The sequence below is a fragment of the Dermacentor andersoni genome, chromosome 2 (genome assembly GCF_023375885.2).
Source record: "Dermacentor andersoni chromosome 2, qqDerAnde1_hic_scaffold, whole genome shotgun sequence".
Lineage (NCBI taxonomy): Eukaryota > Metazoa > Arthropoda > Arachnida > Ixodida > Ixodidae > Dermacentor > Dermacentor andersoni.
The window spans coordinates 194,148,792-194,175,832 of NC_092815.1; the positions used below are offsets into that span (position 1 = coordinate 194,148,792).

The window sequence follows — 27,041 nt, forward strand, 5'->3', positions numbered from 1 at the left end:
ACTCGCCCAATACTCAACGCTAGCACAGCGCTCTGTTCCTTTATCTGGACGGCTCGGCTTGTTTCTTCCTTTGTATGTTGCGCTGTACCAGTTCTAGAATGCAATACCAACTCGCCCAATCCTCAACCCTAGCACAGCGCTCTGTTCCTTTATCTGGACGGCTCGGCTTGCTTTTTCCTTTGTATGTTGCGCTGTAATAGTTCTAGAATGCAATACCAACTCACCCAATCCTCAACCCTAGCACAGCTCTGTTCCTTTATCTGGACGGCTCGGCTTGTTTCTTCCTTTGTATGTTGCGCTGTACCAGTTCTAGAATGCAATACCAACTCACCCAATCCTCAACCCTAGCACAGCGCTCTGTTCCTTTATCTGGCCAGCTCGGCTTGTTTCTTCCTTTGTGAGTTGCGCTGTACCAGTTGTAGAATTTTTAGGACGTTGACTGTATACATAAAAAGTGATTGCCCATGTGGAGCAAAAGAAGGAGTAACAAATCAAAATGATAACCGAGAGTTAACCTTGAAGAAACAGGGAAGGTAAAGTCAGATGTGCACGTGTGCCAACAATTAGGAAAAGTGAATTCATTATGTTATAGCAAAAAAGAAAGGTGGTTAATGCAGGCATCTTTTTTAATATGAGAGGCCTCCACTAATTCCCAAGTAGGCTGGTCATTGCTTTTAAAAAGAACCTCTCTCTCATTAAACGTAGAATAACACCTATACTCTACAATGGGCAGCCAGGTGCTATGCACCAGATGATAGTAAATGCAATATCTAAGGTTATTTAGCCAAGAAAGATAGTGGCTTGATGCTCACTGTCTTCCCACACATGCAAGTGGGGAGAGGGAGAATGAGATTGGGATTATGACCGTGGCAACATGATCAAATGCACAGTGGAAGGGGGGGAGGGGGCAGCAAGAGAGCACATGTAATCCTCCTTTAGCTGTGCATAGCTGTCAGCATGAATATGTGAACTGCGTGCCCTATTTGGAGCTAATCTGTGGTGAGTGTAAACTTTGGGCAGACTGATATGGCTGGTGGCTTTATGTGTGGTGCTTTCCAGTGTGCCTAGTGCTGGAACTACACAAACATTTGTGTAGTTGCTAATGCTTCCGTCACTACTGATACTTCTCCTTTCAGATGAAGGCAAAACTGAAGGCGACTTTTACTTATATAACCAATACTAGAAAAAGTGTATAATGACTACCAAAATTTAGAGCACCATATTGAATCTTGCTCAATTTCTTGGGCAATAAACATGCGCCTAATGCCCCAAATGATGAATGTGGTGTTTTGTGGCGCAAGGGCCAAATGTGGCCAAAGAGCGCCAGGCCGGTGGTAATGCGTTCGCAATGAAGGTATGAATAACAAAGGGCAGATGTTACGGTGGCTGTAAAGGGGCCTAAAAACAGTTGCTCTAAGGTGCATAAAACCTATACAAGATAAAACTATGCCGATGGTTAATGGGCTGTACAATGGACACGAGATACACGTGAAATAATGATGATTTAGTGAAATATCTCACAGATATACTTTTTCCAATAAGCACTACTGCCTTAACAGAGTCCTTGGGATGCAAGGGCCTGTAGGCATGTGCTATGCAAGACTACCATCACAGCGGCATCCTCTAGAAAGAGGATGTGATGTGCTATGAATTTCTGGGGCTAAAAACTTGCAAGTCGACATCGTTCAAGACATTTAGAACTGCTTTGGTGTCAAACAACGGTTCTTCACCAAGAAACATTGCTGGATGGAGAGGGGTGTGCTGGCGATATACAAGGGGAAAATGTCTCTTTCTCTCAGCTTCGGCTTCCTGACACTCCAGGAGGACGTGGAGAACGGTCAGCCTCTCACCACATCTATCACACGTTGGAGGTTCATTTCCGGTCAGTAAAAAATTGTGGGTGTCACAGGTGTGTCCTATCCTGAGTCGACAGAACAGGACATCAGTTCGTCGTATTTTCGTTTTCGGGGGCCAGAAACCCAACTTTGGCTTTATCAAGTGAAGCTTATTCGTAGCTTCCATGTACCACAAGCGTTGCCAGTGGCTTCGCAGATTCTTCCATAAGAGAGGCTTCAGATCTGTGACAGGGACAGCAGCCGTAGGAATAATAGCTTGCGAGGTGATTGATGTAGCCATTTCGTCAGCTAGTACATTCCCCTCGATGCCTCTATGGCCAGGTACCCAACATATGATGACATGCTGGTGAGACATATACGCTCTACAGAAAATGGAATAGAGCTCAGTAAGTACAGGGTTTTTTTGTTTACAGAGTGACTTCAAGGCTTTTACGACGCTTAAGGAGTCTGTAAATATAATAGATTTTTGAAGATTAGATTTTCTGATACGTTTCACAGCCGACAATAGTGCATGGGCCTCAGCCGTAAGTATACTTGTTTCAGGGTGCAGTACACCGGATTCCGAGAAGGATGGACCAATGGCTGCATAGGACACCCCGGTATGCGACTTAGAAGCGTCTGTGTAAAACTTTGTGCACGAGTACTTGTACTGGAGCTCCAAGAAATGCATTTTGATATGTGTCTCTGGCGCATGTTTAGTGACCTCTACAAAGGATGTGTCACGCTCTATCAGCTGCCACTGCCATGGCGCTAACAGTTTCGCTGGAGCCATAAGACAATGTTCAAGCACCAGAACACCCATTTCCTCACTGAGGTTCCTTGCACGCAAAGAGAACGGTCTTCTCGCTGCAGGTCGATTATTGAAGAGTATGGCATCGGTCATATCGTTTATGCATGAATAAGAGGGGTGTTCGCGGTTAGAATTTACTTTGAGGAAATATATAAAACTGCTATATGATCTCTGAATATGGAGTGACCATACATTTGTTTCTGCATAAAGGCTTTGTGCGGGGCTTGTCCTGAAGGCTCCGGTCGCGAGGCGGATTCCTAAATGATGGACAGGATCCAACATCTTTAGAGCACTTGGTGTAGCGGACTGATATACTATAGCGCCATAGTCAAGACGTGAGCCGACAAGACACCTATACAAGTTCAAAAGACCTTTCCTGTCACTGCCCCATGTTGTACTTGATAGAAGTTTCAATAAGTTCATTGTTTTGAGGCACTTAGCCTTCAAGTATTTAATATGCGGGATGAATGTCAGTTTTGAATCCAGTATGATGCCGAGAAACTTGTGCTCGGCGCTTACAGGTAATCTGCTACCAGAGAGCTCAATAGCAGGACGTAGTACTATTCCTCTCTTATTTGTGAAAAGAACGCAGGTACTTTTCTGTGGGCTCAACCTGAAACTGTTTTCGTCAGCCCATTTCGCCACTTTATTTAAGGCATGCTGGACATGGCGTTCGCAGATAGTTAAGTTGCATGATTTAAAACCAAGCTGCACATCATCTACATATACAGAGTATGACATCGTTTGTGGGATAGCCATGCCCAAAGAATTCATTTTCACAATAAAGAGTGTGCAGCTTAGCACACCACCTTGTGGAACATCAGTTTCCTGGGTGAAAGACCTCGACAAAGCATGGCCCACCCTTACACGAAATGTGCGGTTAGAAAGGTAACTTTCGATGATACTCAGCATACTGCCGCGGATACCCATAGTGGAAAGGTCTCGGATAATACCAAAGCGCCATGTGGTGTCATGTGCTTTCTCCAAATCAAGAAATACGGAGAGGAAAAACTGTTTGTGTATGAAGGCATCCTTTACATTTTCCTCAATACGGACCAGGTGGTCTGCGGTTGACCTGCCTTCTCTAAAGCCACAGTGGTAAGGATCTGATTGGCCGTTGCTCTCAAGGAGATATACTAAGCGCCGGTTTATCATCTTTTAAAAAAAAAATGGCTGTGGCTTAGCTAAGGTTAAGCCCAGGATGCGAAGCATACTAGCCTTTATTTTAGTTGTTGAACCACTGTTTAGCCTGGTGAACTGCTGTTGCTTGGCTATATTTGGTTCTGCTAGACGAAGAAACAACTCATGCGTTACTCTGCTTTGCGACAGCGTTCCCGTCGACCCGCCAAGGGGTGTAAGACAATGGGCTACGGCGCAGCGACTATGCGCCGCGCATTGGACGCGGTGAGCGTCGAGCAATGCAGCGTTCGGCGCGGCAACGAAATGTGCGCCTGAGCAAGCGACGCACGCTTGAGCCTTAGAAACAGCTCGTTTCTAAGGCAACACCGCATTCACTAGAGGCGCTTTTGTACCGCCTCGAAGCACCGTACTCGTGGCTCAGTGGTAGCGTCTCCGTCTCACACTCCGGAGACCCTGGTTAGATTCCCACCCAGCCCATCTTGCAAGAGTTGAGCCAAAGCCACCTAGAAAAAGCGCAGCTGCTTACATACCGCTGCGACGCCGCGAGCGACGGCGCGAGTTGGAGCCCCGTTTCTCCTCTGTCGTGACGTCACGGTGTCACGTGGTATTGAAGGCGACACCGCCGCGCCTGAGGAGCTGGGTTGAGCTCTAGTAATATGCTTCGCATAAAAGCTTGCAAAGACAGCTTGTCAAAGTGATAGGCCTGTAACTACTAGGTAAGGACGGGTCCTTACCTTGTTTGAATATAGGTATTATTACAGCTTCTTTCCAAGAAGATGGAATATATCCAGCCGCCCACATGACATTATAAAGTGAGAGAAGTGTTTTCTGTGTTTCAGGGCGGAGGGACTTGATCATTTGATATATGATACGGTCACCACCTGGTGCTGAGCTGTTGCAACAAGCAAGAGAAATTTTAAGCACAGCTAGACTGAACGGGCGGTTGTAATCTTTATAATGGCCACATTTCCTATCAAGGGGCTGTCGCTCTGCACATTCTTTGAACTTGAGGAATGATTGCGTGTAATGAGATGCACTGGAGATATAGGCAAAGTGTTCACCCAGACAGTCTGCCTGGTCTTCCAGGCCATCTCCTTGGGTACTTAATAAGGGCAGGGGGTTTGTCTCCCGGCCTTTTAGTTTATTTACCCTATTCCACACCTTTGCCGCATCTTTGTAAGAATTTATCCCAAATATGTAACGCACCCAGCTCTCTCTCTTTGCATGTCGACGTGTTCTCCTGCCTTGCGATTTGGCCTGTTTAAAATTAATAAGATTTTCAGCTGTTGGTGAATTGCGAAGCAATCCCCAAGCTTTGTTTTGATTTTTGCATGCTTTTCGACATTCGTCATTCCACCATGGGATGCGACGGTTCTTTGCCAGTCCATTAAATTGTTTAATGCATTTCGTAATGCACTTTTTTCCATGACGGGCACGACCGCGAGTACGCGGCCTGCTCTCCATCACAGTTTACACAATGCAAAGAGTTCTTGCAAGCTTCAGACGTGTGTTCATGGGCACTGCACTTCGCACATGTTTGGCGGCCTCGGCAGCTCTGCGAGCTGTGGCCAGAACGTTGGCATTTGAAACATCTGAGGGGATTTGGCACATACGATCTAACACGGAGCTTGATGTACCCGGCCTCGATTGACTCAGGCAGGACACTTGAATTGAAGGTGAGTATTAGGTGTTTGGTCGCAATTTCTTTACCATCTCGCCTCATCTTAATTCTTTTGACATTTATAACATTCTGTTCACTGAAGCCCTCCAAGAGTTCAGCCTCAGAGAGCTCCAGCAAATCATCGTCCGAGACAACGCCGCGGGTGGTATTCATTGTGCGGTGCGGGGTTACTACTACTTGGGTCTCCCCAAATGATACTAGTTTACGCAGTTTCTCAAATTGTTTCTGATCGCGGAGCTCCAAGAGGAGGTCACCGCTAGCCATCCTCGACGCCTTATAACCTGGACCAAAAACTTCAGTAAGGAACTTCGATACAAGGAATGGTGACATTGTTCGCACTGGTTTAGCTGGTTTTTCAGAATGGATGACGTGGAAACGAGGGAAAGATTCTTTTTGCCGACCAAAAAATTGGAATAGTTCATCGGTGCACCCTCTTTTCTGAGGGCGATCAGGGAGTTGAGGAAAGGAGCTACCCATAAAGATGTGATATTTCGGCAGTAACGCCAGCCACCCACCGTGCAGTCCTACAAGGGGACGCTGCAGGACCTGTGAGACACGGCCTGCAAACGCCAGCTGTACATTACCACTATAACCGAATATGAAATAACCTAGGTTGGCTATTCACACAAGGTTAACCCTTGCTGCCTGGAAAAATTGGAAGTAAGTGGAAGCTAGGAGAAGACAGGAAAGATGAAAAGTCAGAGAAAGACAAACTGGAGAGAGAGACACAGGAAAAGGCAACTACCGATTTCTTCCGGGTGGGTCAGTCCGGGGGTGCCGTCTCCATCTACACACCTCTTTGGCAGAGGCCAAAGAGGTGTGTTGCCTCCGCCGGGGGGCCTTAAAGGTCCGAACACCCGGCATCAACTCAACCTCCAGGATCCCCCTTTCCCCGGACACGGCTAAGCCACGCACGGCTACACGCGGGAGGGTCCAACCCTCATGTGCTCGTGTACGTGGTGTCGCAACACACCAAACGCCTGCTGACGCCGACACCCCTGCGGGGAATGCCCCAAATTTACAAAAAACATTGCTGCTGTGAACAGGTTGTCACCTACTGTCTAACTTTGATGCAAATTTAAACCAAACCTTTCTCTGCAGCCGCCAGTGAGTTTTGATGCTGCATTGGTTGGGCTTTGTGGAAAGTGGCTGGCTGATAGCCTCGTCCTACTGAAGTTGACGGTATCAACCGAGGCGACGGAGTGGAAGCGAAAGATTCGCAAAGCTTCTTTTTGTAGCGTTGATGTGAGCATATCACTGACATGATATGAAATTGCATCTTTGGTTGCTGATAGTGGGTCGTCCGGTGGGTCGAATTAAACAAGATGCAGAAAAAATGCCAAAACACACCACTTGGCAGTATTTACCCTATTCTAACAAGTCTCCAAATCAAATGCACGCCTGCTTTCTATGTGCACAAAGTAGCAAACTAACATAAAAATGACATTGAAGCTACTAAACAAAGTAAAAATCTATGTGCATCCAATATTTGTTCAAGAAAAATGGGCACGGTTGTAATAAATTGGCAACCGTTTTCCTAAAGTCAGCTTCACCACACGGTTTTTAAAGCTAGCTTCATCACAGTACAACCATGTTATGCAGTTTTCCAGTCCCGTCCAGTTAGACTGCACCGTGCAGGCAATTTTCGGCCCGATTTTTTATGGTAAAAAAAAAGTGTGCATAATAATTCAGGTAAATAATGTAATTAGAAGCTGGGAGTTACCGTTATTGCTTGAAGATCTTCCTAGGGCATGCACAAAATAGGCGTTTTCAACGGGAGAGGATGTGTCTTCAACGCATTCACCATCCCCTAAGCTCTGCCGAGACACGCTGCTGCTAAAGGATTTGATATTGGGGTCACCACGGGGGTCAGGTGCTTGCATACTGACTGGTCATGTTCCGATTTATCTGGCGTAGGCCAATATTAGGATCGAAATAACGAATGTTTGGGCCTATAGATATGCATGGGTGCCGACCAGGACCTTTGGTCGTAATTAAATGAACTAAAGAATCGAATTGACCAGTGTCAATTTAATAAAGTCCACAGTGCATTGTTTTCTCTGGTTAACCCACAAAAACTGCGCACTCGTTATATTTAGGAGCCCATTAAAATTGGATAAATACTACAGAACGGGGCAGCAGTGGGTCTGGGTGGTGTTTTTTGCCTTAACTAAACTGGCTTGTTAGATAACTGGAACTATTTTGTCAGTACTGTCAAGGCCAACTTAACATAGGTCAACTGTATCACAGTTAACACCTAAACTTTTTAGGAATGCAAACCAGCACTGCGAGACAATTTCAAAAGTGAATGGTGTGCATCAAGGCAGATGTTGTGAAAGCAACAATGCATGCAAAGCATTCCATTCACATAGTGCTAGTTGCTTACCTGCCGCCCCAGATAACTTTTGGTTGCACCTGTCATGGTGGTGTAATGGCTCTGGCATTGTGCTTGCTAAGCCCGAGGGCACGGGATTGAATCTTGGCCATGGCAGCCCCGCTTTGATGGAGGCGAAATGCAAAAGCGGCTGTGTAACGTGTATTGTGTGCAGGTTAAAGAATCCGAGGTGGTTGAAATTATTCCGGAGTTTCGCACTATGGTGTGCCTCATAAACAATGACGGTTTTTGCACGCAAAACACTAGAACTTGATTTTGAACGTTTGGTTGCAACGTTTCTGGCTCTCGATTCTACTGAAAAAAATTGGCAGTTTCACCTTAGGGCAAACCACTGAAAATGATAGTAAGGTATAGCGATTCGCCGAAGGCATCTCAGAATGCTGGCGTGATGAGGAGCGCTGCAAGTACTGTTGCAGGTGTCACACCTTGAAGGTGCACCAGATCAGACTGAAGGAAAATCGCTGCCATTTGTCAGTGCTAAAAAAAAGTGCGAGATAGACTTAGCTTCAAGTTTACAATTGGTTCCACTCAGATCAGTGAAAGCACCAAGGTGTGATATGTGCACAATGCTCCTGCCAGCCAAAACGCTGCCCTAGCCCCAGCAGAGCCATCTGAGCAGAGCGCCCCGGTGCGTTCACTTGGCTTTGCTGCTTTTGCCTCCAAAGGTACTGCGTGTCTCTGGAGAGTCAGGATTTCCAATAAAGTGAAGACGCTTTCAGCACTCGCCAGTTTATATTTAAGACTAACGATATATGTGGTTTAATGTCACTAACTATAAACTAAATAGTGAACATCACAAACTTAGTGGCAATTATAACACAATTCTTGATACCTGGCATCAAAACTGCGTTTTAAAGAATTTATTTAAAGAACAGCAGAAAGGTTGACCTTACCTACTTTACTTTGGGGAACAAGGATGGCCAAGGAAAAAAAGCAATGAGTGCAGTTGCATTACTGAACCTTTGTTCTCCACTACAATGTATTATTATTATTAATAATGTCAAGCTTGTATAGTCGAACCCGACTATATCGAACCCGTTTACATCGAATTATTCTATATATCGAACAATTTCTGGTCACGGTATAGTTACAATGAGTATATATAGCAAAAATTACGCTTACATCGAACAATTATTGCAGTGACTCCCGATATATCGAACGTCAAGCGGCGGAAAAGTGCCCCCAGAAGTTGGCTTTCCCTCACGGTAGTGGGGAAACCCGGCGACGCGGCTCCATCTAACCGCTCTCCCTACCGTGACCACGCTGCCTTGGGCTGTTCGGGCGAGCCGTCGGCACTCCCCCTGTCGCGCATAGTGGAGTCTATTAGGCCACATCCTCCCTCTTTCTCTATCATCTTTCACTTCCCGCTCCCTCTCCCCTGACGACGCTTCGCCGTGCTCCCTCACGGGTTGCAGAATCAAGCGTCCTTACTTTCTTTAGATCACTATCTATCGACACTCCCCAGCAAAAAATGATCCTGGCCCGCCTACAGCGCTTGCTCAGACAGCCAATCAGAAGCTCTTGTGCTCTCTTCGTGCAAGATGGCGAAAGTGCGAGTTGTCTGGCTGCTTTTCTGGTTCATCGTGTTTGCGCCTTGTGGGCCTTCTCCCGCAGTGTTGCCGTGATGAAGCGGTAGAATTCGCCTTTCGTCGTGAAGCTCGAAATCAAAAGTCGCGTCGAACGCGATGAGAAGTTGGATGTCCCTGCAGCGTGCAAGATTCCAAGGAGCACTCTCAGCACGATTGGGGCTAAAGTGGCCAGACTCGCAACCTGGTGCCCATGGCGCCCGACACGTACGCACGGTCGTGTACGAGGGGTTCTTCATACGTGCCGGTTTCCGCGTGCTCGGTGATGAGTGTAAATTCTGATGAATGCGACGAAGCCGTTGCCGGTGTTGCCGAAGTTTGGAGTGAGCTGTCAAAATTTCCGCGACATTCGAATCAACGGTGGACGAGTTTGTGAGTGCAGATGATGGTGTCGCGACCACGGTAGAGCCCGGAAACGAAGACTACATTGCCGACATCGTACCGAGCACAAATGAAAGTAGGCACATTGAGGAAACCAACTACGGTCCTTTGCCCACATCCTCCGAAGTGATTGGTGCACTCGCGTTAGTCCGGTGCTTCTGCGTGAATGCGGAAGGTTGCGGCCTCAGCTGCTCCGACTCCTTAGACAACGTAGGGAAGTGCGTGCGTCGCAGGCAGCGAAATTGCCCAAGCAGAAGAAAATGCAGGACTAATTTATGCGAAACTAAGCTAGTTTCTTCAATAAAGTGATTTTATAAATGGTGTGCTTTTATGACATCCAATTATTTAGCAGGCTTATATTGAATTATGCTCTATATCGAACTGATAGGCGGTTTTTTTGCGAGTTCGATATAGCCGGGTTTGACTGTATACGAAAAAAACTGGGCCATGCAGGGCAGCATTGGGACATAAGTGCGCACCCCTCCACCTTGTACAATGCCAGTTAACTCAAGCTAACAACGATTTTATAACCCAGAACAAGCAACGAGTCTCTCTCACTAGTTCGAGTGGCTTAACTGAAATGGTTTAACATCCCAAGTGACAACAGCACATACTGCTATGAAAAGTTGTGGGTTAACTGCAACCCCCTGGGGTCCATATAATGTGAACTCAAGTGCAGTACATGAGTGTCCACGCATCTCTCCGTCATTGGAACACTGCTGCCTCAGCGAAGAATCCAACATGCGACCATGTGTTCAGCAAGAAACATCAAGGCCACTCAGCTGCAACTGCAGACCTGTTTACAAGCACTTTGAAAGCTAGAAGATTCCCAGGATTCCTTATTTAATCAAGTAAAACCCACTTACTTTATAATTAATTTTTTCAGCTCTACAGGGTGCGGGCCTTGCGAGAAGCATGGCTACTTAATGAAGCCTCTAAAAGCACTCAGAGTGCCATGTGAAATAACACAACCACTGGCAGCCAACTACAAATACTTTTAATCAGTCATCCTCAATGCTTCCAACTTTGAACTTCTGCCCAGCTGCATGTTTCTTATGTTGTTTCGAATATGCAATCAGTTGGAGCCTGGAGGCCACAATACATGCTGTCGGATACTTCCCTATCATCGAAAGCACAACACAGGTAAAAAATGTGCCACAGCGCAGCCAATATCATTGACATCCGCTAGATTTATGAGAAATGGTACAGTGGGATACAGTGATCATGTCATAGGCAGGAGAGTAACTGGTGCCATTTAGTAGTGGCTCGAAAAAATTACTCAGTGTGTAGGTGATTGCGCAACATTTCATAAAGCCATCTTTTTTTCAGGATTTTCATGTTTCAAAGTGGACATGCGAGGCTTCGACAAGCAAACGCGGCAGTTACTGCAGTAAAAAACACCAGCTGGGTTGTGTGGTGTGACGCACCTGCTGGAACTGGACGAGCGCCTCGACGCGGTCGTTGACACCTGCACACCAGGGCACGAGGCCCGACCGGCGGAAGCCGGCCCAGAGGTCCCGCTGCTCGTGCCACACGTGCTGGAAGTGGTTCGAAAAGCGCCCCTTGGCCATCAGCAGCCGTCGCAGGTTGTCCATGTAGGTGCGCTCGTGCAGGCATGCCAGCATGGCACGCAGCGTTCGGCACACCCGCTCCTGCTCCGACGGCGGCATTTTCAGCTGGTCCATCTTGCCCAGCAACGAGCTGCGCGGTCAGGTTCAGACTTTGTCAAAAGCTCTGCAGCTACTGTATATGTGGACCGACACGCTGTCCTCCAGAGTGCCGAGGACCCCGTGTAAGTAATAATTGTGGACTTTATTATAGCGTCCCAATTCAGCACAGTGGGGTATGAGATACCACAGTAGTAAAAGGCTCTGGATTTTTTTACATCAAATAAGCTTTTTTTTACATGCACCCAAAGTAGTATTCTTGCATTTCAGCACCAATGAAGTGCAGCCAGAGTGGCTGGGAATAGAACCTGTAACCTTGTGCTCGGCAGCATAACTCCGTAGTCGCTGAGCCACCCGGCAGGTGATCTCATGGAAGTAGCCCCGACAGCAGGATGGACAAACGGATAGACAGCCACCATCAGGGGTTATGAAAGAGTGACCGAATACCACAGACCTGGTGCTATACTTTCAGAATGGGCCGAGAGAAAGTAGAAAACGCAGAAGGTACTAGCAAGAAAATTAGGTGATACAAAGAAAAGTAGAAGGAAAGTATAGGGGAGAGAATATTGCAAGACCAGTGAAAGAAGGAAAGAGGAGAGAATAAAGGGAGTTACTTTATACTATCAGCAAACAGGAGAAGGTGCCCATTCTGAGGGTTTGTAAATGAGTGCTTACAAAAGGTGCACAAAAGTTGAGAGTACCTTGGATTTCCTTTAATTCATATAACTTTAGCTGCTCTTGCCTTAGGACATGTCATGTGTTCTTTTTAAAGGGGCACCAAAGACAAATATTAAGTTAATGTGGACTGTTAAAATATTATTCCAGAAGCCTCGAAGTGCCTGTTTTATGCCGAGAAAAGACTTGGTTAAAGAGAATATTGTGTCTGAAGGGTGCACATATATTCAGTGCAATTTAAATCACCTGCCCCTGAGAGGGGAGTTGTAATGATGCATACACCATCCCCGACTTTTACTGCCGTTGGTGAGTTATATGGTGCCCGACAGATAGCACTACTATTTCTTGTGCAAAATGCAAAAATGTCGACAGAAATCGAGCCAAGACAGTGGAAAATGGTAGGGAAAGCTACTCACAGTTTGTATGCGTTTTGCAAGCCAGAAAAACCAGTGCCGCAATATGCAATAACGAAACTACTGAAATGCAAAAGCGCAGGCAGCGCAAAGTCGAGCACGAAACCTTTCAACTGCTTGTGTCGTATTCAAGGGTAACGTCAAAAAGTTATTCTTCCTAAGATTCGAACATAAGTTGACAAGTGGCATTTTCTTCTGTCTTATATTGCAATGCAACAATCTTTTTATTATTAATGGTATAGTAGAAGTGAGAGAATTATAATGAGGAGTTTCCACATCGTCAGGCTCATACTTGAATGCCCTGCGGGATCTCAAATCATGCCCTACGTTTACCTCAATGTCTTGATTACTAAAGCTCTGTTCACAATCACCGTATTTTTGCGATTCTAAGCACCCCCCTCAGGTTTCGCGAAAAAATTGGGAAAAAAATTTTGCATGCGAATCTAAGCACCCCCTTATTTGTTAGGAAGAGCGCGCAGCCAAGGCCGCGAAGCGCACTTGCTCGCTCTGTCATCGAGCCGGAGCCGTCGGAGTCCCGAGGTCGAACGGCGTCCGCGGCGCAATTTTGCCGCTCAGCCGGAAGAGCCGCGCAGACTCGTGAGCGGCAGTGATAGTGACTGAGCATCCGACAAAAGCGGTGGGTTCACTGTCTTCACCGATTTTTCTTTTGGATGTTTGCAAAATAAAATGTTATTTCTCGCACCCATCTCGTCGTGATGTCGCAGCGAAAAGAGGGAGGGAGGGGGGTCATTCTAGATTTTTCGAATCTAAGCACCCCCCCCTCACTCTGGGCATCGCGATCATGAAAAAAAGGGGGTGCTTAGAATCGAGTAAATACGGTATATTGATTCTTTACGTGCTCCTAAGCATTAATCTATCACTTTAGCTTGACTTCATATTTGCCTTCAGTGTCTCTTCAATGATGGGATTATTCTCTATACCTGCACTGTTTTTGATTCTTGGCTGTTGTATTTGGAAGTTAATTTTGTACTATTATTTTTTATTTTTACATTTGTGACAGCCAATATTCTGTTTGAATAATTAGCAGCTGCAGAAATCAGTAGGTGAGTGTAAACAAATTCGTCATTGCTTGGTCTTGGCTATGATCTACGTGACTTGCTCACCAAAATTGAGGCTGTCAATAATACATCTTAAAATTGACCATATTTTTGTGCATTTAGCACAAAACAACAATTCTAAAAATTGAACAGTCAAATTGGTGTGCAGGTTATATGCAAATTTTCATGTGGCTTCACGGCAGCATGAATTAAACAGTGAAGGTGTGGTTCCACAACATTATAGGCAACACCGCCGTGAAACCATCTTTAGAGGAGCTTTCTGGCTGTATCACCGAAGAGATGACAAAGCTACTACAAAGATTTGGGATTTGTATGCAGTTATTTCTGCAGTTTATGTGTGTACTTTTTTTGCACACAAACACACATTGATTACACATACTGGTTACACACAAACATGTAACCAGTATAGAGAAATATGAAGTTGAGCCTTGGATATAATGAATTACAAGTTACTATAACAAAGTAAACCTAATATTTAGTCGGTCATACTCATGGGTATCCCTGAACGAGAAGAAAGGGGGTTAACCGAGGGGCCCGATTTTTATTAGTCATATCATAAGAAGCCAACAAACACTGACACCAAGGACAACATAGGGGAAATTACTTGTGCTTATTTAATGAAATAAAGAAACTATACATTAATGGAAATTAAAGTGGATGAAAAAACAACTTGCCGCAGGTGGGAACCGAACCCACAACCTTCGCATTTCGCGTGCGATGCTCTACCAATAGAGCTACCGCGGCGCTGTTTCCCCATCTACTTTCTTGGATATTTATGTGTCCTAGTAGAACCCTGGGAGTGTAAGCCAGTGCCACCACTCACAGACCTTGGCGGCGGACGTGGAACGTCTTTTTTGCCGCAGGCGTCACGGGAACGTGATCTTTTTCTGGGTGAAGGCAACTGGGCAATAAACCCACATATGCTACCTGAAGGCATCAATGTAGCCGGATTCGAGACACTCGTTATGTAATGGACGAGAAGAAAGGGGGTTAACTGAGGGGCCCGACTTTTATTAGTCATATCATAAGAAGCCAACAAACACTGACACCAAGGACAACATAGGGGAAATTACTTGTGCTTATTTAATGAAATAAAGAAACTATACATTAATGGAAATTAAAGTGGATGAAAAAACAACTTGCCGCAGGTGGGAACCGAACCCACAACCTTCGCGAAATTCACGGTATTCGGTACTCAGCAAGAGCAGCCTAAAATGCCACATTCTTGACATGCATACGTGGTTTGTGTCTGTCGCTTGGCTTGTTTTGGCTGGCACGGCTGTGTAGTATTAGCGACAGTCCAAAGCACAAACTAACATGTAATTTATTGTCATTCCTGCACAATGTATCAGCAAGGCAAGCCTCCAATGGGGCATCAAAATCTGCAGGATACCCTTTGCTGGCCCTTCAGTGGCACTGCCCACATTTCTTTCACGTAGACCTGATCGTCAATTGGCGTGTACACTTATAACGAATATAGAATACTATAATGAATGCGCTATTGTGTAGGATGTGACTTCATTTTAGTAAGATTCGACAGTACTTACGTCAGAAACCAAGACCTTGTTTCTGAACGTGATCATAAAGTGGAACAGGTCTACATTGATCAGCAAATAGTACTAAAATTAACACTAAAACTCATGCCAATTTCCACTTTAGTCTTAGTCACTCTGTGTGAAGCTGCATATAAATGAACCAGATTTCTTTTTTAATAGCAGCTATGTGGGCTAAGACTACAGTGTGCAAGCGTTTGTGCACCCCGACCTTATTCACACAGCGCATGCCGAAACAGATTCACCAAAAAGAACAGGTGCACCAGCATAATGAAGGGGAGAAGCTCACCGAATGACGTGGTAGTGGCACAGAAGCGTGGTGCTTGCCTGGTCGAAGAAGTTCCGCAGGCCCTGCAGCTTGAGCTGCTCTTTGCCCAGCAGCAGCAGACGCACCTGGGAGGCCACGGGGTTGGCCTGTGTGAATACGCTCATCAGCAGACCGACGACAAGCCGCACGGGCCGCATGACGAGCGCGAAGGCAAATGGGCAGCCCAGGCCAGCCGCATCGTGGCCGCTCCACGAGGCAAGCGAGAACCGAGGCCGCCCCCCGGGCCCCGTCACCATGGCGGCGAATGTGTAGCCACTGTCGAAGAGCAGCAGCTCGGGGAACTGGCGTAGCGATCGGCGCATGGCACCCGTCTGGAAAAACACAGCTGTCACGGCATCACCGGCGCCCACGATGACAGAGACTGCAGCGTCGGCATCTGCCTCCTCTAGCTTCTCGAGTTCACGTAGCAGTGACGCGATCTCAGTAGCCTCACGCAATGAGCTGTCCGTGGCTGCACCATTGCCACTGGCACCACCCAGGGTAAGCTGCAATTGCCGGGCATGGCGCACACTGAGCGCTCGGAACTCCTCACCAACGCCAGTGTGCAGTGGATCCATGCCATCCTCATCGTCATCGCTTTCGTCACTGGAGCTGGACTCGGGTTCACCTCCCTGCTCACCATCGGCTTCAATCTGGGCATCCCCATCACCGTCGGCCTCCAGGTCACCCAAGTTTGAGTCTTGCAGTGCTGTGAGGCCCTCCTGGCGAAACGAAACGGGCCATAATGACAAACGGGGCAGCACCATAAGTGGATTCTTCTATCAATTACCAAAGCAAACAAGACGGTCTGTACAAGAAAAACAACAAACAAAGCTCTGCCATCTCTGTGCTGTGCTGTACGTGAATAGGTGCTTTTAAAAACTACAAAATATTGCCAGAAGCTACTGGGATATTATTGTCTAATAAGCCTGCTAAGATGTCCAATTGTGTATACATGTGTGACAACGACAAAAGAGTGGCGGAAATGACGGCATGGTGATGACGTAATGATCATGGTGGAATAACAGTGACAATGACAGCATGACACTGTTTCTGAAATTATCTCATTTGCTCATGCCTCCGTTCCCATGCTGCTTCAGTTCTAGTGGCATCAGGCATCCAGCGATGAGAGCTATACGAAATCAGTGGCTTGCAGTGCTCCATTAGCCCACTTGCGAAATACCGATAAGCTAAGTGATCCCAAAGAACATAAAGGCAGCACATGAGGCCACAAACCTCTTAATTGTGCGTGTGCAAGAGTTAATCTCAACAGAAGTTAATGGCAAGATGGTTTCCTACAGGACCTTAAATACTAGGCACGTAGGAAGACAGCCTGCACAAAGCCACTAGCCATCTCGGCTTGCTCCTTAGTGCTGACACCTGCCACAGATGACGTCCAAAATATAGTGCCTGGGGCAGCCATTGTGCAGCCATGGCTGAGCCAAAGGAGGACTCGCCCGCTATTTGCACCTAGCGTGTGCTTGATCACGTGACCTCCAACATTGGATGTGCGGGAAGACTGCATGCATAAAAGCGCCATCCTTCTCAACTCACTCATGTGCCTACCTCTGCACCTTGCAGAGGTGGGCACCATGCAGGCCACTCACACTGTCGCCTGCACCTATCCACCAATACATCCAGTGTGCCTGTGCTTACCGGAATACCAGACACGCTTGACACTGCAACAGAATGCTCTCAATGCATGCTGCTTGGATGGCTCTCGCTGGTGATCGATGGCCAGGCAGCTAGCGGATTGGTTGGAGATGCTTTGCATGCTGGCTCCAAGACACCGAAAGTAGGCAACACGACGTCACATCATGACGCAGAGCCAGTGAAGGCGGAGCTTAGCCCTAGGGGTGGGCAAATATTCAAAACTTTCGAATAACGGATCGAATAGTGTCCTAATCGATTCTGCCTACAAATCGAATACTCATTACCCATACATGCAAATATTTTTTGAATACTTTTAGTACATTTCAGAACGTAAACTGTGCCCAAATTAGCATAAAACAGGAGTAAACGTACGGTACATTTTCACCCCACGGGCATGGTACAGATGTGAGAACTTGTGCAGTGAAGCAGGCTATGTCGCTTAGGTAGCCATACTTTACAGGCTGTACTGTGATCGTTCGCACCCTCTGAAGAGCCCTGTAACCTGCTGTGGTGGTGCAGAGGCTTTGGTGTGCGCTGCTAACCCCGAGGATATGGTATCGAATTCCAACTGCAGTGGCCGTATTTCGATGGGGGTGAAATGCAATTAACGCCTGTGTATTGTGCATTGGGTGCACATTAAAGAACCCCAGGTAGTCAAAATAAATCTGCAGTCCTCCATTACAGTGTGCATCATAATCATATCATGGTTTTGGCACGTCAAACCTAAGAATGTTTTTTTAAGAGCCCTTATTTGCTTCTAATGTTCCATCTGTGCTTTTAATAAACAACGCTTCCTAACGTACTATGCAATGACAGAAACTTTATTTTATAATATTGTGATAATGGCTGTTCATTATGAAAACTAAACGAAAAGTATTTAAAATTCGACTCGACTCACTTCCGGCACTATTCGATTCGTATTCGATTCGGTGTCAAAAACCTATTTGCACACCCCTACTTAGCCCAAATCACTCAGTGAACAAGTTGAAGAGGAAAAGCTTGGCTAGGGACGAAGGTAACTTGTGATTGTCTGTAGCTCTCTTAATATGAGCCACTTCACTTCAATTGTGACGTGAATCTTTTACTGTAGCTGTGCCTATACGTCTACAAAATTTGTCAAACTGTTTCAGGGACTACCCAAATAGCAACTAAGCAGACAATGCTTTGCATTGTCTGCGGTAGTTATGCCAGATATGGTGGAAGTCCGAACACAGCACACGACTGCTGATCTCTCGTTGTGCCTAGGCACCCAGGTGCATCAACACATCACTCGCTTAATGTTTGCTGGTCGATGGGTGTCTCTCTTGACATGGTTTCTCATTGTTCTGTAGGTGATTTGAGCTGCTGAAGAACGCTTGTGTTTCGTGGACATTGGATGCTTGAACACATACTCGAACACAACCAATGGTGGTGCAGTACACATTGCATAATATTCTTTTTTTTATTTGACCACTATTCTTGTAAGTCTTTTTTTTTTGCATATATAGTGCATGAAAGTGTCTTAGTTTGTATGTCAGAATGCGGTGTTAGTAGTACTTGCTGGGCTGGGGTTAGCATTTATCTAGTGCATGAAAGGCTCAATTGCCTTTGGTGCATTATCCACAACCAGCTGCTTCGACAGACTGGTAGGGGGGTAATTAAAGAGAGGAGGATGAGGGGATTAAGGTATGCCTCAATGCCTTTGAGCGGGCCGTAACCTGTCCAGTCATCCCTACGCCTCTCCCCCTTTCCACTCACGATAGTTGCTGGCAGTGGTGTTCCACTTGCGATGGTTTCCGGTGGGGGCGCTCGCGTTGCGGCGGTAGCAACTGTTGGCTCCTCCTGATGGGAGTGCAGGTCTTCTCTCTGGGACGAGCACTGGGTACAAACACGCTTTACTCTCGTCCACCAGCCCCTTCGTGTCTCCGACTTGAGCTCGTGCACGGTGCCTTGGCCATATGGTGAGCGCGTACCTTGTGGTAATCCTTTCCGGACACCACCGAAGAGCGGTGCCTAGCACTCGCACGTGGTCAAACTGCACTGAGGCACACTTACCGAAGGCCCAAGCCGAAGGAGAGCTCTTGTGAGTTGGCGCATTGGCTGTTGCGAGAGCAAGCACACAGCCATGGGGACTTTTCCTAGCGGCAGTATAGATGCCCCTGTCTGTATTTTTACCCGTGGCGCAGGGGCCCTTTAGTTCCCGCGAACCCCGGGACCGGGCACTTGTGCAATGTTGGGTGACTCCGGAGACAATAAATGGTTTTCACCAACTCAGTGCAACACTGTTTTCCTGTGTGCGTAGCACTCGGCAGCCCCTTTGTCGGCTGAGTGCATGTGCAGTGGCGTGCTAAGCGACAGCTGACGCAGCCCTGTGGCTCGCTAAGCTCGAACCTGTAGTGGTTGATACTCCTGTGAGACCCTAGGACCCTCATACATATGAACTCTATAGCTAATAGACATGCAGGAATTGTTCGCTGATGTGCGGAAACGATACAAGCAAGGGAAGCAGATGACCTGGGTGCTGGTTCTTTACGGTGCTGGTTCATACATCACTTCCTGCAAGTGGCAACAGCATTTTTTTTCAGTTTCAGTATAAGACGCAAATTTTTGTGAGCGTATTGCGACAGATTCACTTTATGTCAAGCAAAAAAATTCACCGATGATTAATATACTCCCTAATGCAAAATTTGAGTGCAGCTGTATATGTGTTTTCCTTTCACAATATACTGAGGCATTGCATTGATCACCGCACCAACTGGCAGAGCCGTGACGCGCGGCCCTAAATATAGACTGACCGCACAGTTGCCGCTTCTCGGCAACTGCAGCTTATGAAACTGTAACCTTTACCGGGAAACGCTTGCGGCAAAAGCTATGTGCGAAGGTGAACTTTTTGGTTCTTTATTTTATTCCCTCCGCACGGCCGGTGCTGTGGATGCGTGTATGTGAGTGCCATGTGGTGGTGCTTCAAGGTGGCTTCCTCCGCTTTCCTCCTCCTGCTTCAGCTGCCCCCTGCTCCTTCGCTTTTTTCCTCGTGCTCTCTTTGCTCTCGCCGTCTTTCATCCGCCGCTGTGTTCTGCGTTTGCTCTTTCATAGTTCACTGCGCTCGTTTGCTCGGTTATGCCGAGGGAGGATGAGGCACACCGATGCTCAACGCAGGAATGCACGCCTAAGAGCTGCGCTCTAAACCTTTCCACAGATTGCTGCATGTCTAAACAACCTGAAACTGGGCTTTTTATGCAGTCAAGAATGTCATTGCAGTTGGCCTTTAAAGTACCAAATTTAATCTTGGCATTGCTGTAGGACATAAAGCATTTCCAAGTATCACACTATGCATAGAATAGAAAAACATCACACTTCAATGACGCAGCAATAGGGAAATGGACAGGGAATGTGTTGTAATTGTGATTACGGGCTGAAGATATATGCCAGTCTTACATTTTACTGGGTCACGCATGGCAGTTGTTGCTTATTGGGTGGTTCGTGTTTATTGGGTAGTTTCTAGCGAAGATGCCATATTACTAAATTGTAAGCACTGTTTCTAGTAAACATGCCCAAGTAAACACGCAGTTCTGAAAACAGAGTAAAAACTGAAGGCCATACCTGTGAGAGGTCGTTGGTGCTGTCAACTGCATTAGTGTCAGGGGCCTCGGGCGGGTCTGAGTGATTGTGCTCCAAGTTCACCTTGATGAGAACCAGCTTTTCATTCTGCTTGTCGAACTTGATACCCAAAGCTGCATTGCATTTTTTGTATGCTATCCTGCACAGTGAATAGACATCCAGAGGGCTGTCATCGGTATTCTTGAAGTCTTATGCACATCTAACAAATGTGGCATGGTCTTGGCTTGTAGCGCGAAGTGAACACGGACACAGAAAGGAGCAGACAGGACGAGCTGTCTGCTCCTTTCTGTGTCCGTGTTCACTTCGCGCTACAAGCCAAGACCATGTTACCGTACCAACTCGCCCAACTGTCTATACTTTTGCATAACAAATGTGAGTTGCTATTTTGTTGAAAGGAGCCACAACACCAAATTTTCAAGCTTGAATTATGCATTGCATGTTAAACCAAATGCATCTGACAGCAAGCTGGCAAAATTTGAGTGAATTCGGTGCAGTGGAAATCTTGTGTATTTAAAAAAATGTTTTTTTATGTTGCAGTTGCACAGCAATCTGGAAAGACTGATGGGTGACAAAGTGAAGTGTGTTCTGCATGGTCAATGTGAACGGTATATGCATGATTTCGTTTTCACATCAACATATCAGTCGGCAGTTAGCCCTAGATAGTTTCTGAAGGTGGTCTTGGTTCGTGCCGTTTTTATCACACACGTGAAAGAATTTCGGGTGCAATGCAACGTCGACACCTTTGCTGCTCTGTTGGATGCCAGAGTGGACAGATCAAGGACAGCCTACCACGGTATGCACATGGTTTCAGAATGTCTCACAGCAGACGACACAGCCCCACACTTTCTGATGTTACACAAGTCATGCCAAAATGGCAGTCACTAAAATCGGGCAGGGCTTGGGGGCAGCAATTTCAAATTGCAATTTTTTTTTTGTGAGTATAAACATATTGGCCCTCGTGCTCTCTGTTAGAATGATAAACCGGGAATAGTGAAACAACCATGTCACGGCACATTTACCAACTACATGAAAGGACTGCAATGTGCATTTTTATCATCATATGCTCCACGGTGCAATTTGAACAGGACTGATGTGTGTCAGTCGTGTTTGCACATATCTTGTCTCATTATCTGCGCTCTTCTTAATGCTGAATGAAATCAAACTAGCCCAGCTTAGAACTATCACACCTATGCCCAACTCATGAGCCCGCAGCAGTAGCTGTTGAGGGTACTTTCAAATCGTAACATGTTAGTGCAGTTTCACCTTGATATAACACAGTAAATATAAAGTTTGGTTGGTCTTGCTTTACTTCAATTAGCACTCTACTGCTATAATGAAACGTGAAATGCTAAATCCAAGAAAATATTGGTTACATTGTAGTGAATGTTTGTTTGTTTACAGCTTGAAGAATGCATTCTAGTAACAAAAATGTCGAACACTTGATGCAGCACATGCTGGACTCGCACACACGTTTTTGCCAACAGTTGGGCTTGGCTGGCCCATAGCCAGCAAGCCAATGTGCTGATGTATCACACGAACCTCATAGTGCTTATTAACGGCTGTTCAAAGCACATTTGTATTCTAATGCTGCCGGCCTGTCAGAGGTATATGCTTGCATTTGTTTTGCAGAGACCCGATCACAACTTTTTACTGCCAATATCAGTGTATGCACTTATAACAAATGTGGAATATAATAAAAGTATTTTCATTTCAAATGGGACTTTGATATAATGACACTCAGGAGTATGTCAAATTAGGCCACATCACAAAGTGGCTTGCCTTACTAACCCTTCCTAATCACTTCAGTTATTCCATGCAAGTTGCCTATTTTTTTCTTCAACACTTGTAACAGTCATGTTAGTTTAGGCTTCATTGTTTATTTTTTACATAACGGTCATGCCACCACTGTTGTTTTGACCCAATGCAATGCCATATGTAACCTTACAATATCTAGAGGAAGCATATACAGGGTGTCCCAACCATCATGCACCAAGATTTAAAGATATGCAAATGCCATGTAGCTGGACAGAACCAAAGCAATGTTGTTTGCCGTCGCGCAGAGCTACTCAGATTATTTTTTATGCCTAAATACATTAGTCTTAAATGTTATAATTAGATGAAAAGCCTCAATGAGAAAATTGTAGACCAACATGAAAAACTCCCGGTACAGCTTTCTGTTGCTCAATACGTGCTACATAAAAGTGTTTTTCCAAGCGTGAAAGAAGCCTGCAAATACATGCAAAGTGCCTCAAGCGGCCAATCACGCAGTAATTTTACATGTATTCACGGGCTTCTTTCAGCCTTGGAAAACACTTATGTAGCATATATTGAGGAACAGAAAACTGTATCAGGAGTTTTTCATGTTGCTCTACAATTTTCTCATTGACACTTTTCAACGAATTATATCTGAGAAGTTGACTGATTAATTAAAAATAACTATGTCATTAGGCGGAATGCAAAAAAAGAAATCCGAGTGTCTACAAGCGACGGCAAACAATATTCCCTTGGTTCTGTTTAGCTACGTGGCATTTGCATATTTTAAGATGTTGGTGTATGATAGTTACGACATCCTGTATATGGCTCAAGTTACGTGCATGGAAAATTAATGTGCATCCCACAAATAGCAGCTGCAGTAATTGCAGCAGTAAGGTTACACTCCAAAATGCTGTTTTTTTTTTAGTGAAGTGCAAATGAAGCAGCATTATCACACTAAGCTATATAGTGTGCCACAAACACTATGTTATGTGAAGAGACAAATGGTTACAATAAACGACAGAATTTGTCCTGTTAAGTGAGCAAAGTTCGTGGCAATGGCAAACTTTTGTTTCATCATTCAGAAATCTGGTTTATATGTTATAACATTCAAGGGCATGGAAAGCTCTGTGATTTAAGAATGTTTCATATGGGTGTGATGAGAGAGTAATGGCTGAAGGATGTGAAGGATGAGGTAACGTAAAGTATGAATGTGATAACACCCATCATGCTACCCACAGCGTGCTAATTCTGGGGTAGTCTAATCATAACAACGCAACCTCGTTGTGGTTTTTAATGTGCAATTATGCTCATAAGTTTGGAGGCCATGGAAGTACGCGGCAAATAGTGTTGATGATGAAGCTGCAGAGCAGCAGCCACATTTTACAAGGCCCGAACTCAGCACAGTTTCTAAATTACAGACATGACTGGTCGCACTGCAAACACTAACGGCTGTTGAACAGTGACATTCAGAATGTGGCCTTCCTGACTTTGAAAAACACATGTATCATTTCGTGTAAATGTCATTGTTAATAAGGCCATACTCTTGTCTATAGTTTGACAACTCATGAACTAATTTGTGTCTGCTTTTTCTTTGGGCGCAGAATAGTGATTTTACAAATTTGTGCAATTTTTGTCTTCAACACGTTTTTAATCAGGTTTGTTAGTCTATACTTTTTTTTCGAGTAGTAATGCTTACTGTATTCTGTTGTATAACTTGCTCAATTTCGTTCCCTATGTTCATTTCTTCCCCTCCCGCTTGGTTTTCGAAGTGCAGTATGTACTAAATAAATAAAATCAAAACATTTCAACATTCTTAGTTACCGTCAACATGCTTCTTTCGTTTCTATACACATTTCTAATGCGCCTGTCCATTGTGAGTTCTGCACAGCGGCCCACTCTCTGCACAAACCACTGTCACTGGCTGAACGCTGCCATAAACAAAGTGCTAGTCAATGTCTCTCTTTCAAAGTGCCAGTACTTCCAAGCATGTAACAAACTCCAAATGAAAGGTTGCACGCATGATAGCTTCACGACAGCTTTCTTTTTATGGCCGACACTAGTTTGTGTTAGGCATGTCCTGCCCCACAGAAAGCATGGGCAGCATTTACAGCCCAACCAGTCATGGCAGAAGCACCAGCAGTGGGACCAGCTACTTGCACAATTAAAAAATGGCAATGAACTCAGTCCTCGGGAATCGTGGCTGTGGCGTTGAGGCTGCTACGAATTCTGATGAACAGCATGCACATCGGCATGAAGCGAGCGAATGAGCAGGTCAGCGAGTATGAAAGGATGCACATGCGCAATGCTACACTCTCAACAGCATCGTGCATGTGCCATTTGCTCCCATCATCTCCAAACTTATGAACGCGACTGTACATACAGCAATCAGGTTCCCAGATGAGCCAGGACCGCAGCGGTACAATAACATGATTCTATTCTACGTCACTGTTTACAACGTCTACAATGTCACTGTAAGTGGCATGCCAGCTACCAAAACACTATAGTTACTGATACCTTCCTGCTTATTGCACTGGCGCTGAACTTGGTGCAATGCTTTGCTTCTTATGATGAGTAGCGCCACAAAAGTGCTACTAAAATGAAAAAAGAAAAGGAAAAGTGGCTTAAAATGCACTGATGCACGACCCAACAGTAAGTAAAAGCTTTGCAGCTTCTTGTCAACATGTTGGTGCACAAGAGCATTAGGTACTTCAATTTCTGCTAGGTGGCGCACCGATGTGCTGAGGTTGTAGCACAGAGTTTCAATTACTTCTAACTGCAGCGGCACTTCATGCTTCGCCTGTTCATGGTAGAACTGGACAACCATCTAGAAAAGGTATACTTGTTCGGAACAGTAAGCTACGAAAAGCGGCTAATATTTACTGTTTAACTGTCCCCCACTGAACCAGACAGTGCGGTCAGCTGGAGGTACGGGCACAGCGCACAGAACGTTTGTGCAAGCTACAACATTCGACAACGAACGTGTGCCGCACTACGCGCATAGCACCCCACGAAAACAATCGCGGAAGCCGTAAGCACAAATGAGAGAACAACGTCGCGAAGAAGCCACAATCGCCGGAGCACCCCAATGCACACAAATATCTGCTCCAACGACACGCAGGCGGGACTCACTTTCCATTGGGATCGTCGCGTGCCTTGCTCTTGCCGCGCGACAGTACGCAGCAGTACTGAACGTAGGTGAACTGCCATTTCTCATCCACGGTCTCCGGCGCCGGCAGCTTGGTCTTGCACTTGAGCCGGCTCTGCTCGAGTTTCTTATTGTAACTTTTCACCGACTTGGACGCGTAAACCTTAAAGCCCTGCTCGGTTGCCTTGCAGAACTCATCCAGCGTGCTCTTCCATTCGGTAAACGAGTCGAATGTGTCGCCAACTTTTAGTTGACGCATGATGCAGCACTGTGGCGGTCGACGCGTTGATCACTTATCGCCCGAGACAAGATTCGCACCACGCGCGCACATCGGGTTAGCCTGGCACAAGAGAAAGACGTGGCAAGATGGTTGGGTCGGGTCTACGTCGTGAAGACCGCTTAAACTTCGCACTGAACGTTTTCTGCATCTAGAGACAGTCGTAACCTGGCTTTAACAACACTCGGTGGCACTCCTGTCTCAAGAGACGCAACACACGCCCTGCTAGCTTAGCGTATCACTAGCGCGGTACTTAGGCGCCGGGAATTTCGAAGGTTTCAACCGTACCACCTCATTGTTTACAGAACCTCGGCCACCAGCGTGGGTTGGAAATTGTCAAGCGAATCGCGAAACCATGCCAGAAAAAGCGGCGTAAGAAATCGCGGAACGCGCACCGCCATTTTCAGAGTTGCCTGACCCCGGAAAAGAAAGTGGTTGAAGTGAGCGGGCGTGGATTTTAATGGCTACTGATAGAGGTATTGCTGCATTGGCTGATAGCAAGCAAATTTTGCGGAGGTGCACGTCGCGTTGCAGCATGGTTGTTAGGGGTATTAGAATGGAAAACTGGGCTAGTTGAATCAATTTCTACTTTCAGCAAAGATACGGACACATGTGGCTGAAGCACGTGTCGCACGAGACGTTCACATGACGCTCATCTGAGAGAGATAGTGATCTAAGGAAAGGAAGGACGCTTGGTTCTGCAACCCGTCAGGGAGGCGTGCGTCTATTTGTCGTACAAAAATCCCTCACGTGACCTGATCCTAGGTGCCTAGGGACAGCATCATTTAGGGAGTTTTGAGAAGGCGCGATGTTGGCGCCGAGCGACGCCGTGGCGTGTTCGTCCTCGGCGTGATCGTTCTCTGGGCCGCGCGTTGTTCAACATTGCTCATGTAATCGTGCGTGCGTTGCTTGTGTGTTGGTTGTAGGTTCTGTGTTACTTGGCGGAAAGCCGTGAGTAGTGGCGGTGCGGCAATGCGGCTTTGGCCTCGATGAGCTCTGGCACTACAGAATCTGCGTTGTGTGACCCGTGCTTTCTTGAGAACCCGGCGGTGGTGACAATTGAAATATCGAAGTGGCCTAGCGCCTCGGCA

At 46.1% G+C, this 27,041-nt stretch overlaps 1 protein-coding gene across 7 annotated transcripts in view; it reads right to left on the reverse strand.

Annotated features, from left to right (window-relative positions):
* The window catches only part of LOC126540268 (uncharacterized), a 90,502-nt gene extending 64,114 nt beyond the window's left edge, over positions 1-26,388 (reverse strand). For all 7 annotated transcript variants that reach the window (XM_050187072.3, XM_050187071.3, XM_050187069.3 and 4 more), the window contains exons 1-4: positions 25,658-26,388; positions 20,756-20,912; positions 15,506-16,245; positions 11,257-11,530 (exon numbers count right to left, since the gene is read on the reverse strand). In XM_050187072.3, the coding sequence (XP_050043029.1) occupies positions 11,257-11,530; positions 15,506-16,245; positions 20,756-20,912; positions 25,658-25,932 (1,446 nt within the window). In that variant the 5' untranslated portion in view covers positions 25,933-26,388. The remainder of the gene's footprint in view (positions 1-11,256; positions 11,531-15,505; positions 16,246-20,755; positions 20,913-25,657) is intronic.
* Between the last annotated feature and the right edge of the window lie 653 nt (positions 26,389-27,041).